At 35.7% G+C, this 15,374-nt stretch overlaps 1 protein-coding gene across 1 annotated transcript in view; it reads right to left on the bottom strand.

Moving 5' to 3' along the window:
- Positions 1-15,374, bottom strand: part of MTFR1 (mitochondrial fission regulator 1) — a 48,359-nt gene that overhangs the window by 21,119 nt on the left and 11,866 nt on the right. The window contains exons 2-3 of the mRNA XM_036998239.2: positions 15,017-15,156; positions 8,132-8,230 (exon numbers count right to left, since the gene is read on the bottom strand). Coding sequence (XP_036854134.2) covers positions 8,132-8,230; positions 15,017-15,082 — 165 coding nt within the window. The 5' untranslated portion in view covers positions 15,083-15,156. The remainder of the gene's footprint in view (positions 1-8,131; positions 8,231-15,016; positions 15,157-15,374) is intronic.

The raw sequence follows: 15,374 nt of genomic DNA, 5'->3' as shown, positions 1-15,374 counted from the left end.
GCAAATAGAACTAATCCTGAAAGAGCTATAGGAAAGAAGACTGTGGCAGACAGCCTACATCTGGGGAACAAGGCAGACCTCACAGAAAATGTTAAAGTACCAAAGCCAGGAACCAGAGGGACACAAGCCTTTGCCCCATCACAGCTCACCAGCATGAGGAAGAGAAATGGAGCAGGGAGGGGGTGGAGGCCTAGTACTGCTGAAAACCCAGCCCTGGAGATCTGCTCTGGGAGCATGAACCTACATTATATGGTGCTCTGGAGAAATGTGGGGTTGGAAAGCTAGGACAGGCAATTACTTGGAGAGACTGAGATTCCAGCGACTTATGGGGAACAGACACCAACAACAGGCTGCTCTAGAACAAAAAAAAGGCAGGCACACTGAGAGACTTCCAAACAGCTAGAGAGCTGCTAAAGGGGCATGGAATGCACAGAGCTTCCTGCTCAGGAGAAAGGACAGATGGACAAAATTGTCCCAGCACACTCAATCTAGCAGGTTGGGAACATTCAGGAGTTTCAGGCACTCCATTCCCCTGGCTGGCAATGCAACTATGAGGCACCCCACCTGCTGCTCCTTCTGCCGGGCCGGCACTGGCTTGCAAACCAGCTGCCCCCACCATTGGGCCAGGCCAGCCAGAGGGCAGCAGCTACAAGTGCAAAGTATAGAGGATGCTCCCTGTGTGCTTGACCCACTGGCCCTGGCAGTGAAGGCAGGCACTGCAGCTACGAGGCAGAAAGAGCTCTTTTCTCCTGGTAGGCACCAGTGCCGCATGCCTGAGACACCCCCACCATCACTCCAGGGGCTGAGCAGCTCCCAGAGCAGAGCTTCTGGGCACTAGAGGGTACAACCTACAAATATAAATCATCAAAGGAACCTGGTTCAAACTAAAATCCCACAAACACCAGAAACAGGGCCAAATGAAACTGAACTCACCAAGCTTCCTGAAAAAGATTTCAAAATAAAAATCATAAATATCCTCACGGAGCTACAGAAACATATTCAAGACCTCAGGGAGGAATTCAAGAATGAGACAGAAATTTTGAAAAATAAAGAATCCAAAATAATGGAGGTTTTAAAAACAGAAAACAGATTAGATGAAGTAGAGGAGATGGTAAGTGAAATAGAAATTTGAGAACAGGAATACAAAGAGGCTGAGGCAGAGAGAAAAAAGGATCTCTAGGAATGAAACAACATTGAGAGAATTGTGTGACCAAACCAAACAGAGCAAATTTGCATTAAAGGGTACCAGAAGAAGAAGAGGGAGAAAAAGGGATAGAAAGTGTCTTTGGGGAGGTAATTGCTGAAACTTCCCCAGTCTGGGGAAGGAGATAGCTTCTCACGCCATGGAGGTACACAGATCTCCCAACACAAGGGATCCAAAAAAAAAACACCACCAAGACATACAATAAGTAAAACGGCAAAGATAAAGGATAAGAACACAGTATTAAAAGCAGCCAGAGAGAGAAAAAAAATCACATACAAAAGAAAACCCATCAGGCTATCATGAGACTTCTCAGCAGAAACCTTACAGGCCAGAAGGGAGTGGCATGATGTATTTAATGCAATGAAGCAGAAGGGCCTGGAACCAAGATTACTTTATCTGGCAAGATTATCATTTACATTTGAAGGAGGGATTAAACAATTTCCAGATAAGCAAAAGTTGAAAGAATTAACCTCCCACAAACTGTCTCTACAGTGTATTTTGGAGGGACTGCTATAGATGGAAGTGTTTTTAAGACTAAATAGCTGTCACCAGAGAAAATGAAGCCACAGTAAAGAAAGTAGACCAATTAATTCCTAAGCAAATGCAAAATTAAATCAACTACCCCCAAAGTAAGTCAAGGGATAGACAAAGAGTACAGAGTACAATACCTAATATATAAAGAATGGAGGAGGAAGAAAAAGGAGGAAAAAAAACAAAGAACCTTTAGATTGTGTTTCTAACAGCATACTAAGTGAGTTAACTTAGGCTGTTAGATAGTAAAGAAGTTACCCTTGAAACTTTGGTTACCACAGATCTAAAGCCTGCAATGGAAGTACCTACAAACCTATCAATAATTACCCTAAATGTAAATGGACTGAATGCACCAATCAAAAGACACAGAGTCACTAAATGGATAAAAAAACAAGACCCGTCTATATGCTGCCTATAAGAGACTCTCTTCAAACCCAAAGACAAACACAGACTAAAAGTAAAGGGATGGAAAAGATATTTCATGCAACTAATAGGGAGATAAAAGCAAGAGCTGGAGTACTTGTATCAGACAAAATAGATTTCAAACCAAAGAAAGTAACACGAGACAAAGGACATTACATAATGATAAAGGGGTCAGTCCAACAAGAGGATATAACCATTATAAATACCAATGTACCTAACACAGGAGCACCTATATATGTGAAACAAATTCTAACAGAATTAAAGGAGTAAATAGAATGCAATGCATTCATTTTTAGGAGACTTCAACACTCTAATCACTGCAAAGGACAGATCAACCAGACAGAAAATAAGTAGGGAGACAGAAGCACTGAATAACACATTAGAAAAGACAGACCTAATAGACATCAATAGAACTGTCCACCCAAAGGCAGCAGGATACACATTCTTCTCAAGTGCATATGGAACATTTTCAAGAATAGATCATATACTAGGCCACAAAAGGAGCCTCAGTAAATTCAAAAGAAATGAAATTGTACCAGCCAGATTCTCAGACCACAAAGGTAGAAACTAGAAATAAATTATGCAAAGAAAACAAAAAAGTCCACAAACACATGGAGGTTTAACAACAGGCCCCTAAATAATCAATGGATCAATGACCAAATAAAAAGAGAGATCAAGCTATATATGGAGACAAATGACAACAATAACTCAACACTGCAAAATTTGTGGGACACAGCGATGGCTGAGCTAAGAGGAAAGTATATTGCAATAAAGGCTTACCTAAGGAAAGAAGAACAATCCCATATGAATAGTCTAAATTCACAATTAACAAAACTAGGAAGAGAACAACAAATAAGGCCCCAAGTCAGTAGAAGAAGGGACATAATAAAGATTAGTGCAGAAATAAATAAAATTGAGAATAATATAACAATAGAAAGAAAGAATCAGTGACAGCAGGAGCTAGTTCTTTGAGAAAATAAACAAAACAGATAAACCTCTAGCCAGACTTATCAAGAAAAAAAAAGAGAGTCTACAAACACAAACAGAATCAGAAACGAGAAAAGAAAAATCACTGCAGACACCGCAGAAATACAAAAATTATGAGAGAATACTATGAAAAATTATATACTAACTGAATAACCTAGAAGAAATGTACAACTTTCTAGAAAAATACAACATTGTTAGACCGGTCAAGGAAGAAAAAGAAAATCTAAAAAGACCAATTACGAGCAACAAAATTGAATTGGTAATCAGAAAACTACCTAAGAACAAAACTCCTGGACCAGATTGCTTCACCGCTGAATTTTATCAAACATTTAGTGAAGACCTAATACCCATCCTCCTTAAAGTTTTCCAAAAAGTAGAAGAGGAAGGAGTACTTCCAAACTCATTCTATAAGGCCAACATCACTCTAATACCAAAACCAGGAAGGACACCACGAAAAAAAAAATTACAGACCAATATCCCTGATGAACATAGATGCAAAAATACTCAAGAAAATATCAGCAAACCAAATTCAAAACTACATCAAAAAGATCATCTATCATGATCAAGCAGGATTTATTCCAGGGATGCAAGGATGGTACACCATTTGAAAATACATCAACATCATCCACCACATCAACAAAAAGGATAAAAACCACATGATCATTTCCATAGATGCTGAAAAAGCATTTGACAAAAGTCAACATCCATTCATGATAAAAACTCTCAATAAGTACCTCAACATAATAAAGGCCATATATGACAAACCCACAGCCAACATTATACTGAACAGCAAGAAGTTGAACGCTTTTCCTTTAAGATCAGGAAGAAGACAAGGATGCCCACTCTCTCCACTTTTATTCAACATAGTACTCGAGATCCTAGCCATGGCTATCAGTCAACAAAAAGAAATAAAAGGCATCCAGATTGGTATGGAAAACATTAAACTGTCACTGTTTACAGATGACATGATATTATACATAAAAACCCTAAAGAGTCCACTCCAAAACTACTACACTAATAACTGAATTCAACAAAGTTGCAGGATACAAAATTTATACACAGAAATGTGTTGCATTCCTATACACGAACGATGAAGTAGCAGAAAGAGAAATCAGGAAAACAATTCTATTCACAATTGCATCAAAAAGAATAAAACACTTAGGAATAAAACTAACCAAGGAGTTGAAAGATCTATACCCTGTAAACTACAAGACACTCATGAGAGAAATTAAAGATGACACCAATAAATGGAAATACATCCCGTGCTCATGGATAGGAAGAATTAATGTCAAAATGGCCACCTGGCCTAAAGCAATCTACAGATTCAATGCAATCCCTATCAAAATACCAATGGCATTCTTCAATGAACTAGAGCAAATAGTTCTAAAATTAATATGGAACCACAGAAGACCCCAAATAGTCAAAGCAATTTTGTGAAGGAAGAATAAAACTGGGGGAATTATGCTCCCTGACTTCAAGCTCTATTACAAAGTCAAAGTAATTAAGACAATTGTGTTATAGGCACAAGAACAGACCCACAGATCAATGGATCAGAATATAGAGCCCAAATATAAACCCAAGCATTTATGGTCCATTAATATACAATAAAGGAGCTGTGGATATACAAAGGGGAATTGACAGCCTCTTTAACAACTGGTGTTGGCAAAACTGGACAGCTACATGTAAGAGAATGAAACTGGATTATTGTCTAACCCCATACATAAAAGTAAACTCAAAATGAATCAAAGACCTGAATGTAAGTCATGAAAGCATAAAACTCTTAGAATAAAACAGAGGCAAAAATCTCTTGAATATAAACATGAGCAACTTTTTCCTGAACACATCTCCTTGGACAAGGGAAACAAAAGCAAAAATGAACAAATGGGACTACATCAAGCCAAAAACCTTCTGTACAGCAAAGGACACCACCAGCAGAACAAAAAGACATACTACAGTATGGAAGAATATATTTGTAAACGACATAGCCGACAAGTGGTTAACATCCAATATATATAAAGAATTCACACACCTCAACACCCAAAGAGCAAATAACCCAATTAAAGAATGGGCAGAGGATATGAACAGACAATTCTCCAAAGAAGAAATTCAAATGGCCAATATGCAGATGAAAAGATGCTCCACATCACTAATTACCAGGGAAATACAAATTAAAACCACAATGAGATATCACCTCACACCAGTTAGGATGGCCAGCATAGAAAAGACTTAGCAACAAAATGTTGGCTAGGATGTGAAGAAAGGGGAGCCCTCCTACACTGTTGGTGGGAATGTAAATTAGTTCAACCATTGTGGAAAGCAATATGGAGGTTTCTCAAAGAACTAAAAATGGAAATACCATTTGACCTGGGAATTCCACTCCTATGGATTTACTCAAAGGAAACAAGAGCTCAGATTCAAAAAGACATATGCACCCCTATTTTTATTGCAGCACTTTTTACAATAGCCAAGATATGGAAGCAACCTAAGTGTCCATCAGTAGATGAGTGGATAAAGAAGATGTGGTACATATATACAATGGAATATTATTCAGCCATAAGAAGAAAACAAATCCTATCATTTGCAACAGCATGGAAGGAGCTGGAGGGTATTACACTCAGTGAAATAAGCTAGGCAGAGAACGACAAGTACCAAATTGTGGAGGGCTCTAAGTGAAATAACCAGATCCAAAAGAAATGTCACCAGAACTGAGATCACCAGATATGAGATCAGCCCAAAAATGATATCATTATGAGCCTGTATATAAACTGTGCTCAAAAATATAATTGTGCCACTATTGGGCCACCAGTGGCCAGTCCTGATCCCAACTTTCATTTATATGTCTTTTTTATATTTATTTCTGTGTTTTCTTAATCTCTCATTCACCCCTCTCACGTTCAAGTTCAGCTGGATTGTGGAGCTGGCCTCCACACCAAATGGTTTTCCTCATTTGTTGAGTATGACGAAGCAAAACTGAAGGAACAAAACAGTAGCAGACTCACAGACTCCAAGAAGGGACTAGCAGTTACCAAAGGGGAGGGAGAGAGAAGGGGATTGAGGGGTATTATGATTGATACATGTGTTGCATGTGGGGGGTCACTGGGAAGACAGTGTAGCATTGAGAAGACAAGTAGTGACTCTGTGGTATCTTACTATGCTGATGGACAGTGACTTCAATGGGGTATGGGGGGACTTGAATGTAGTAACGACAGTGTTTTTCATGTGGTTTGTAAGAGTGTACATCAGTGATCCCTTAATAAAAAATAAAATAAAATAAAAATCTAAGTAATAGTAGCATGTAAAATACTCTAGTATTATTTGGAAAGCCTCAGTGTGCTGTACAACTGTCTGGAAGTAAAAAGTCTCAGTATAAACAAAATGTCTTCTGTCTTCTACTACATTATTAAGTAAGTCACCAATATTTCTCTTAACTTATTTCTCTCCTCATGTTAATCCTTCTCTCTTCAAATATAGTTCCTGTAGTAAATCTAACATTCTTACTCTGCTCATACTCTTTAAAGTGTCTAATAACACTGAGAAACAGAATCCTTCCAAGAAATGTATTTGGCTCTAGTACTTTGTCTCACTGACTGACTATCAAGGTAAATTTGGTTTGCTACCAGAAATGCTAGATTATCTCCATGTCCTTTTACATGTTTCTAGCATGAACACAAATACTGAAGCAAGTTCTCCTTCAACTAGGATAGATAGGTAGATAAATTGATAAAAAGAAAATTTTAATGGAACTGAGCGATCAGGAAAGAAGTTATTAAGCCTTAGTTAACCCAATAGCTTTCTGAAGGATGTTGACAAATAAAGCAGTCAGCTGTTTGTGTTTACACAACCTGAATTCTCAGAAATTGTGCTTCAGAGAATTACTATCAAAGATTTCTCCATTTTGATTATTTTTTTAAGCCTACAGTTTGATAAAAATTACTTCTTGGAAAGTTCCAATCTGGTGATTCTTGATTGATGCACAAAGGCTTTGCCAGTCAATCTGCAAGCAGGATTATAAGCACACCTAATTAGTCAATGACCCTTATTACAAATGCTAATTTCTACCAGTAACCAGGAACAGATTTTTACCTCTACCTATCAGAAGGAATGCTTTATGAGTAAGACATTATAACAAATAAGCTCACAAGGAGTACTTTTGAGATTTTGAATTATGTGTTAAATACATCTTCACATTTCACATGCTTATGTATTCTTTAAAACTGGTATAGATACCTGCTAAATTTTATAATCTTAAGTGATAAATTGAAAGGTTTTGTCATATTACTGTAGAGAATTACTGGAAAACAAGAACAAGGCTACCTGATACATGTCTAACACTAAACAGCTATAAGGAACAAAAGCCCAAAATGAGAAAATAACAATTTATCTCCAAGTGAAGAGTAGAGTTGCTCCTGATTTGGTGCTAGAAGAGAATACAAAGACCTGAGCATTCAAAATTAATTCAGGGTTTAACTATCACTTCATTCAGAGAACCACAATTACCTCTTAGTCTTGACATAGTCATTGCCAAAGAAAGGGTTCCTGTAATTAGTACTAAACTTTAAACCAAGGTTGGAGAAAGCAACTTACATGGCACCCACAGAGACATCTAAAAATATAGGTAACAGAGTGACTGTCCAAAGAGGAAAGTGTAATAACTAAAGAAAATAATTGTGGTACCTGATGCCTCCTTAAGTAATATAAGGCTTATGTTCAAAGTAACCTGGGAATTAACAACTGCTTGGCTTGTTACATGCATCTAAATCTTTGAATATGTATCTTAAGAGGATCAATGTCTTAAAGAGTTTGAATAATAACTTCAGAGGAACTAAAATTAGAAAGACTTTACTGTGGTTTTATCCTCTTTTATTTTATATATAGTGAGTGGCATCAATAGGGGAGAAAGGTTTACAAAATACTTTTAAAGCTCTCCTATTTATATTTCTAATGCACATATTAATATAACATTTTGAAATTTATAAAATTTAGTACCTGAAATCGAGCTCTTGGACACTGGATCAAAGATAACTTAGTACCAATTTTCCTTACGATACTTCGAGATGAACCATAGGGCTTCCCAGACCAAAGTACCTGAGGAAGTACGAAAAACCAAAGGTTTAATTACAAAATTTAAAGAATTGTTAATACAAAGCATTGAACAATGAATTGCATGATATGCTGATATATTAATTATGGAATCAAAATGCTCTAAGAGTTATGGGAAATTAGCTAATATTTCTCAATTAAAAATGAAAATATACATAGCTGGTTATTATTAATGCAACAAAACTTAATGTAAGGCACTATATGAGAAATACGGAAGAAAAACTACTAGTTGTAAAATAATACTATATTTGGAATAAAAACTAACTTTTTCCATTAGGTTTTCATATCCTTCTGCAAAGGAAATACCATTTTACCTCCTCTGCTATATTTTTAGTTTTAAAACTTTATATACACATAAAATTTTTAAAAACTGAACTACTTTTGTTAAAATGGATTTTTCAGAACAAATCTAAATCAGTACAAAATTCAGAATCTGAATTTGTATCACGCAGGGGCTGCAATTTGTTTGCTACACAAGAACACCTGGCCACTGGTGAGTGGAGGCCAAAGTCCAGTTGCACTGCACCTTGTTGTGAGGTCTTGTCCTCAGAGGAAAGGTGCTTTTCCTAACCGACACAAATGTACTAAAAAAAAATGGGCTACTGGTGGCCCTAATGAACAGAATTTCTCAGATGAAATTGTAAAACACACAGAACATTATGCGACACTTAAAGCAAAAACAAACACAAACCTCCAAAGCAAAAAGAAGCAAACAAAAAAACAACACATGTAGGATGTTAAATCATTACAAATTGTACCTTGAAACTTCTCCCCAAGTATATGATTTTTCCTTAAAGAGAAAAACTATCCATGAGTGCTACACTTGTAAGCCTAGACAGAAGAGGCAAAGAGAGGTGGTATGCTATTAAAAGCAATTTTAAAAGAAAAGAATGAGAATGGTATGACTATTATACTTAAATCATTAAACTTTAACAATCAATTATATCCTAAAACTAAACAAATAATATCAAATCAGCTAGCATGTATTCTGAGCAATAGGCAATGGCCCTTTTTACTCTATAGCCATTCTAATTTAAAGAATGGAATTACCCTAACATAAACAGTATAGCCAAGCAATAAATATTATGGTAAATAGCAGTGGCTCCAACACACAACCCAAACCAGACCTTTAGACCATTCTAAAAGCACGCACAACTTGTAAAATGAGCAAAGAAGCAATTTGACTTCTTAGATGTTAGGAAACAAACCCAATTTAGCAGTAACAATATGAGTCAGTGAGGATCATGGGAGTATGTTTAATACCTCTGGCATCTGCCTCAGCTTGTACATAATTTTCATTATCTATATGTTCAAAGTTTCACTGACTGTTACATGGCAGAGTTACAGGAAGTACTATAACCAACATATAATAGTTGGTTATACTATTATAACCAATAGAAACTCTAGCTCTTGTTTTGGAAATATAAATAAAAAGGATAGTATGGATTGGAAAACTGGTCAATAGATAGACAATATTTGAAATATGAATATTAAACAAAATAATTTAAGAGGCAAAGTTACTGTGAAGCTTAGAAGAGAATTACCTGTAGCTCAGGAATGCAAATCATTCACACCAATAATCATACAAAGGATTATCACACAAATAGTATTAATAACATATGAGGACTAATAGAAGGAAAACATCTGCCTAGAGGAAAATGGGAAGTATCAGTTTCGCAAATTTAACAAAGACCAGGGAAAAATAAGAAAATGAGCAAGTAATTCTGAAACAGTATTTAAGCAAACTTTTTACCTCAAACATGTTAATAGGTCTTACTCTTTTAAAAATAAATCCATAGGGCAACAATAATTATACCATTCATGAATTCTCTTCTTGAGTCTTGTATTTAGTCAAAGTCAAAACTCTCCTATGATGTAGAAATAGTGCAACGCTATGCATCACAACGTGACAGTTACACAGTCTAAAGTGAATCTCCAGTATGTAAAGATCTTAACTGTAGATAAAGAAAACAAAAAGCTCAGAAAGAAAAATTTAGAAAGGATTTGTCAAGGTCAGAAACTAGTATTGGTGCCAGCTTTTGCATTCCTCACTATGCATGCTTCAAGGCTAAGTTTCAACTATTATCTTCCCATCTGTTTAATATCAGAAGGAAAGAATACCAGGTGCCTTCTACAAGAGAAGGCAGCCAAAGATTCAGCTTTTACTTATAAGGAATGAAGACTATTTAGGTTTCTTATACAAAGTTAAAGGAAGTCAAAGAACAGGCCGCTTTATATCCTTTTTATTCAAGTACACACAGTAGACTAACATAACGTTCTTCTGTTACTTATGAACTGCAGAGCACTTAGCACCAAAAAATACGAAGCAAGGGTCTATGTAAACTAATGACTGGAATATTTAGAAAGAATAAGAGTCATAACCTTTAATGGATTGTAGAAAAAAGTGAGGGGAAAGAGCAGCTAACTTCCAGGAACTCTAAAACTAGGTCTTACTTTATTTTTTCTATGCAGCCCTCATGGAGGGGAAGAAATTGTAAGTGGCTGTGAAGAAATAGTGAACAGATGGTACTGAAAAGTCACCATCTGTGCACTGGGAAGCTGTGTGGCCCAAGTGCACCTCCTACCCAAACTGGTGGCTGAACTGTGTCTTGTCAGTACACTTTTTGGAGAAGGGAAGTCTACTCTTAAAGATAAACTGTCATTAGTAGTTTTTCAGATGTAAGAGAGAGGGCAAGGAGAAAACGGCAATTACTAGATAATTTGATTTCATTAAAGAAATAAGAATTGAGTTACATTAAGAAATAATTAAGTAATAATGCTAATGATTATTATTAAACAGAAACTCTGCCTTATTTATAAGAACTACTGATAAATAATATAATAATTAGTCTGTGTGTGTGGTATGTGTGTTTGCATGTCTGTGTCTCGTAATGACAGTCCACAACATTTAGCAACAGTGTTTGAAAGTGATGACAGCAAGGAGGAGGATGACAACAGGAAAGAAATTTGTTGTTTTTTAACATTATGAAATGTTACTGAAGAAGTGCTGAATGTGAGGCTGGCATCTGAAGCTGGCATCTGTCTGCACTCAAGGTCTATGAGGTAATTCATTGTTACAGACTGGCTTCATCTATATTACTACTTGAGACACCATTTAGCAGGAAAAAGTATAGACTCAATTCTAAAGAAGTACATTTTTCTTAAGATAAGCTATGCAATATTAATGCAAAGATTCTTCTGGGATTTTCATATCCCTGAAATCACATGCAAAATTGCATGTATACCCAACATTTTTCTGGGAAGGAGGTTCATACCATTAACCAAAAATTCAGGGATCTAGTTCCCAACAAAGTATAAATTCTTAAGCCAGTGGAAAATAAAAACTGTGTTGGGAAGAAAGGGATAGAGAAAGAGAGATAAACCCCCAAATCCCCAACTGAAGAAAATGCTTCCCTCAGTTCTCTTCTTCCTTACTCAGAACTCCTATCGACATTTGCAGTCTTCCACCAAGGCACAAAAGGCAAACAAGGGTACAGTTCTCAAGAATTATTGGAAATACATTACTAATACAAGTAAGATATTTGCTATAACATTTTCAACATAAAATACTGAGTTTAATCAGGATCACATTGGTTTCATATTACTCTTAATTTCTCTAGTTTGAAAATACTTTTGCTTAAAGACATATATATAATAACAGGAGAAAGTTTGGACAGATATGAGTATGCAGTTTTAAATTCAAACAAATGTTGAGGCAAAACAGACAGCAGCAAAGAGAAAATATGGCAGCATGTAGGCCTGGCTTTAAAGGGAGGCTCTACCATTTACTGCCTGTATAAAACTGGCCAAATTATTCATCTCTGTGCTTCTGTTTCACCATCTATAAAATGTGGACAATATCTACTTCAGAAGCCTGTGAATGTTAATTGAGTGAAGGTATTTATATATAAATGTCTTTAATAAATATTAAGTCTTCTTCTCTTTCTATTACAAGAGATAGCAAAGTACATTAAAAAGAGGAAGGATTTTGGAATCACAGTTGGGTTCCTATTACAGTTCAAGCTTTGGTCAAGTCAGTCTAACACTCTGAATCTCAGGTTCCTCATTGTAAAAAAAAACTGTGGTTCTAGTGAACATATATGATATATGAAAAAGACCTGGGCATAGTAAACCAACCAGCGGTAGCTATAAGGTGGTGCTGATGTGTACAGGAAGAATATAAAAAGCTAATCATTGCCAGCTGTCCTAGGGACAAAACCAAAACCCTGATCTCAAAGCCTGCACGTTTTCTTTTTAAGCAGATAAAATATGTAAAGGAGGAAGGCCGTTTCTGCTCTTGTAATACTTTCAAATACAGTTTCAAGTTCATTTACATATCAAACCAGTGAGAAAATATGTATTTATCATTGAAAGGTAGAGCTAAAATTTCTTTTTTTTAATTTTCAGATGCCCAAAGGTAAAATCTTGGTAGCCTATACCTTTTTACTCTTAGGCAGCAGGATAAGATACCTTGGAAACTAAGATACAAAGTAACTCCAAAAGATCAAATTGCTTTATGTTAGAAGAAAACTTATTCTGTAGATTTTCAGTTGGTGATTATGAGACAGGGTAAGAACAGGGGGCAGCCCCTGTCCAGTTAGAGCAAGGTAAGGGCCCTGGGAAGGACAAACAGGATGCTTACTAAGGACCTTGAGAATGTGAAAGACTGGAGACTTGCAGCTGAAATAATGCAACAATGTATAAAGAAGCTTCTCACTAAAGCTCCATGATAAAGAACCATTTTTACTGACTGTAAGTCAGGGTAGCTCACAGTAGCTTGACCATGGTATACTAGTCAAAAACAGAAATGACCTTTAGAGTGATTGGCTTACAGCTGGCATTCTAACCCGAACCTATAGCAAACAAATAGCTTCTCTCCCTAGTCGATGCAACAGGAGTATAACTCCAAGCCCTAGACCTGAGCCCAGACAGCCTTGCTCTCCCTTTCCCCCCAGGATATGCCTGGGAATTCTGCATCTTTACTTATATCAATAAAAAGCCTCTTGCTTGCCTACCTTGAGCATTTGCGAAGTTCGGTCTTTGACTCCGTAAATAAACAAGAACCCTGGCATCAATTATATGTAATGTAAAAAAATGATCTTGTTCATCTGCTGTTAGTAGGAATGGTCCTCAGTTGTGATTACATTATTGGGAGCAAGTTAATGCTCTCTTACTTGGTCCATTAAAGGCATCCATTTACAGCTTAAAATGAACAAGCTAAACTGTGTTATCTCTTCCTTATTTTGAAATAAAGTTCTGTGCTTTGGTCTCAGACTAGCACATTCCCCTGACCTGGGGCAGGGTGGGAGGATGTCAGAGCAAAACCATAGGAAACTAAGCATTACTGAATGTTTCTATGCTTTTTACAAGCCAATATGTGAGATGTTTTACATATACTGTCTGTCACTTAATCCACAGACTTACTCTGAAGGAGTAGTCTTCTTATCTATAATTTGTAGATGAAGAAAGTAACTGGCAGAGAACAATTTCAGACCTAGGCTTGTTTGAATCAAAGACTTGCAATCTTTCCACTAAATTATACCTCTTCCTCAAATTGCAAATCAGTAGGAATCATAAATTGTAAAGCTTTGCTTTTAGGGAATCATAAATAAAAGCATCCTTGTCTTTCTGAAAGCATAAGAAATTCTTTTGCTGTCAGTACTAAATTCTACCCTATGTAGCCAAAAGGTGGTAAATAATAAAAAAGGTGGTAAAACTGCATTAAGTGAAGTCCAAAACATAGGAAGATGTAACTGAAAAAGACGAAAATACTATTTACTGACTTCACAAATCATTTTCCTGTTGCTTATCCTCAAGCTAATAATCTCAAAACTTTGCAGCTATGAAAAAGGTAATTTTATTTGGTCCTTTGCTTTTTATCCCAAAGACAACAGATTTAACTTTGGAGGGGTGGAGGATTCAAAGTTCAAGTCTGTCTTAACAAGATATGAATACACTCAAAATAAAAACAAGAGTAAAGGTACTGCATTAAAAATTATACCCATATTCAAATTACATAAACTGCCTATATTTTTAATAAATAAAATTTAATGTTACATCACCAATAACAAAACATTTGATTTGAAAATAAAAAGAAATATTCCACAAAATATGCTTGGCACAATTAATAGCTTTACACTGGATCTGGAAAAATATTATGTATTATTAGAAAATACTTTTAAAAATGTCAAAATCAGAACTGACATTTTTGGCATTGAATAACTATATTTTACTACTATTTTTCTTCCTGTCTGTAGTTGTTGTATTTTAGGAGATATGACTTAAAGAGTTGTGTGATAAACCACACTATCACAGCATTCAATGACAATAGTTCTACAACATTCAGAGTTGTGAAGTGTTAGTCATTTAATGATATCTATCTCCATCTCTCTCAATAGATAGACATTGTGCTTTTATAGCAATTTTATAGCATTTTATAACAAATACATTCAGAGTTGTGAATGTTAGTCATTTAATGATATCTATCTCTATCTCTATATGTAGAGATTGTGCTTTTATAGCAATTTTATAGCATTTTATAACAATTACATTGCACTTTTAACAGTCACATGAATATTGGTAAGTTTTCAGTATAACAGAAAGTTACTCCCTTACTTGTCATGCTAGGTAAAGATTCATTCTATGATTTAAATAGTACATAAATATACTGAATTCAAAATGTTAATCATATACAGATACATTTCACTTTCTCAAAAAAAATTCTTAAAACATATAAACATCTGGATTTTAAAAATGAGATTGATTGCTCACCGAATGCATGCTTACTCCAACCTGTTGAAAAACCATCCTAATTAGGCGCTTAATCCAGCCAAGCATTTAGATGGCAAAGTCTCTCCAAACGTGCATTTCAAGTACTTCAGGCATACGTAGCAGCACATGGTCCATAAAGCCTGAAAAATTTAAATGCAAACACTAAAATGAAATTATTACTTAGAATCTTTACTGTCTACAAAATGTCTAACAAAGTAAATCTAGTCTAAAACATTTTAAAACTGTGTGTATAAATTTACTTAAGAGAAAACAAATTTTGCTTTTGATCAACTTTGAAAGAATAGCACATTTTTTAAGTAATTTTTTTTTCAGTTAGAGTTCTTAGTTGGAAGCAACA

This window comes from Manis javanica, chromosome 2, assembly GCF_040802235.1.
Source record: "Manis javanica isolate MJ-LG chromosome 2, MJ_LKY, whole genome shotgun sequence".
Taxonomy (NCBI): domain Eukaryota; kingdom Metazoa; phylum Chordata; class Mammalia; order Pholidota; family Manidae; genus Manis; species Manis javanica.
Note: the sequence above shows the minus strand (reverse complement) of the source record. Positions and strands in the feature narration are given on the sequence as shown.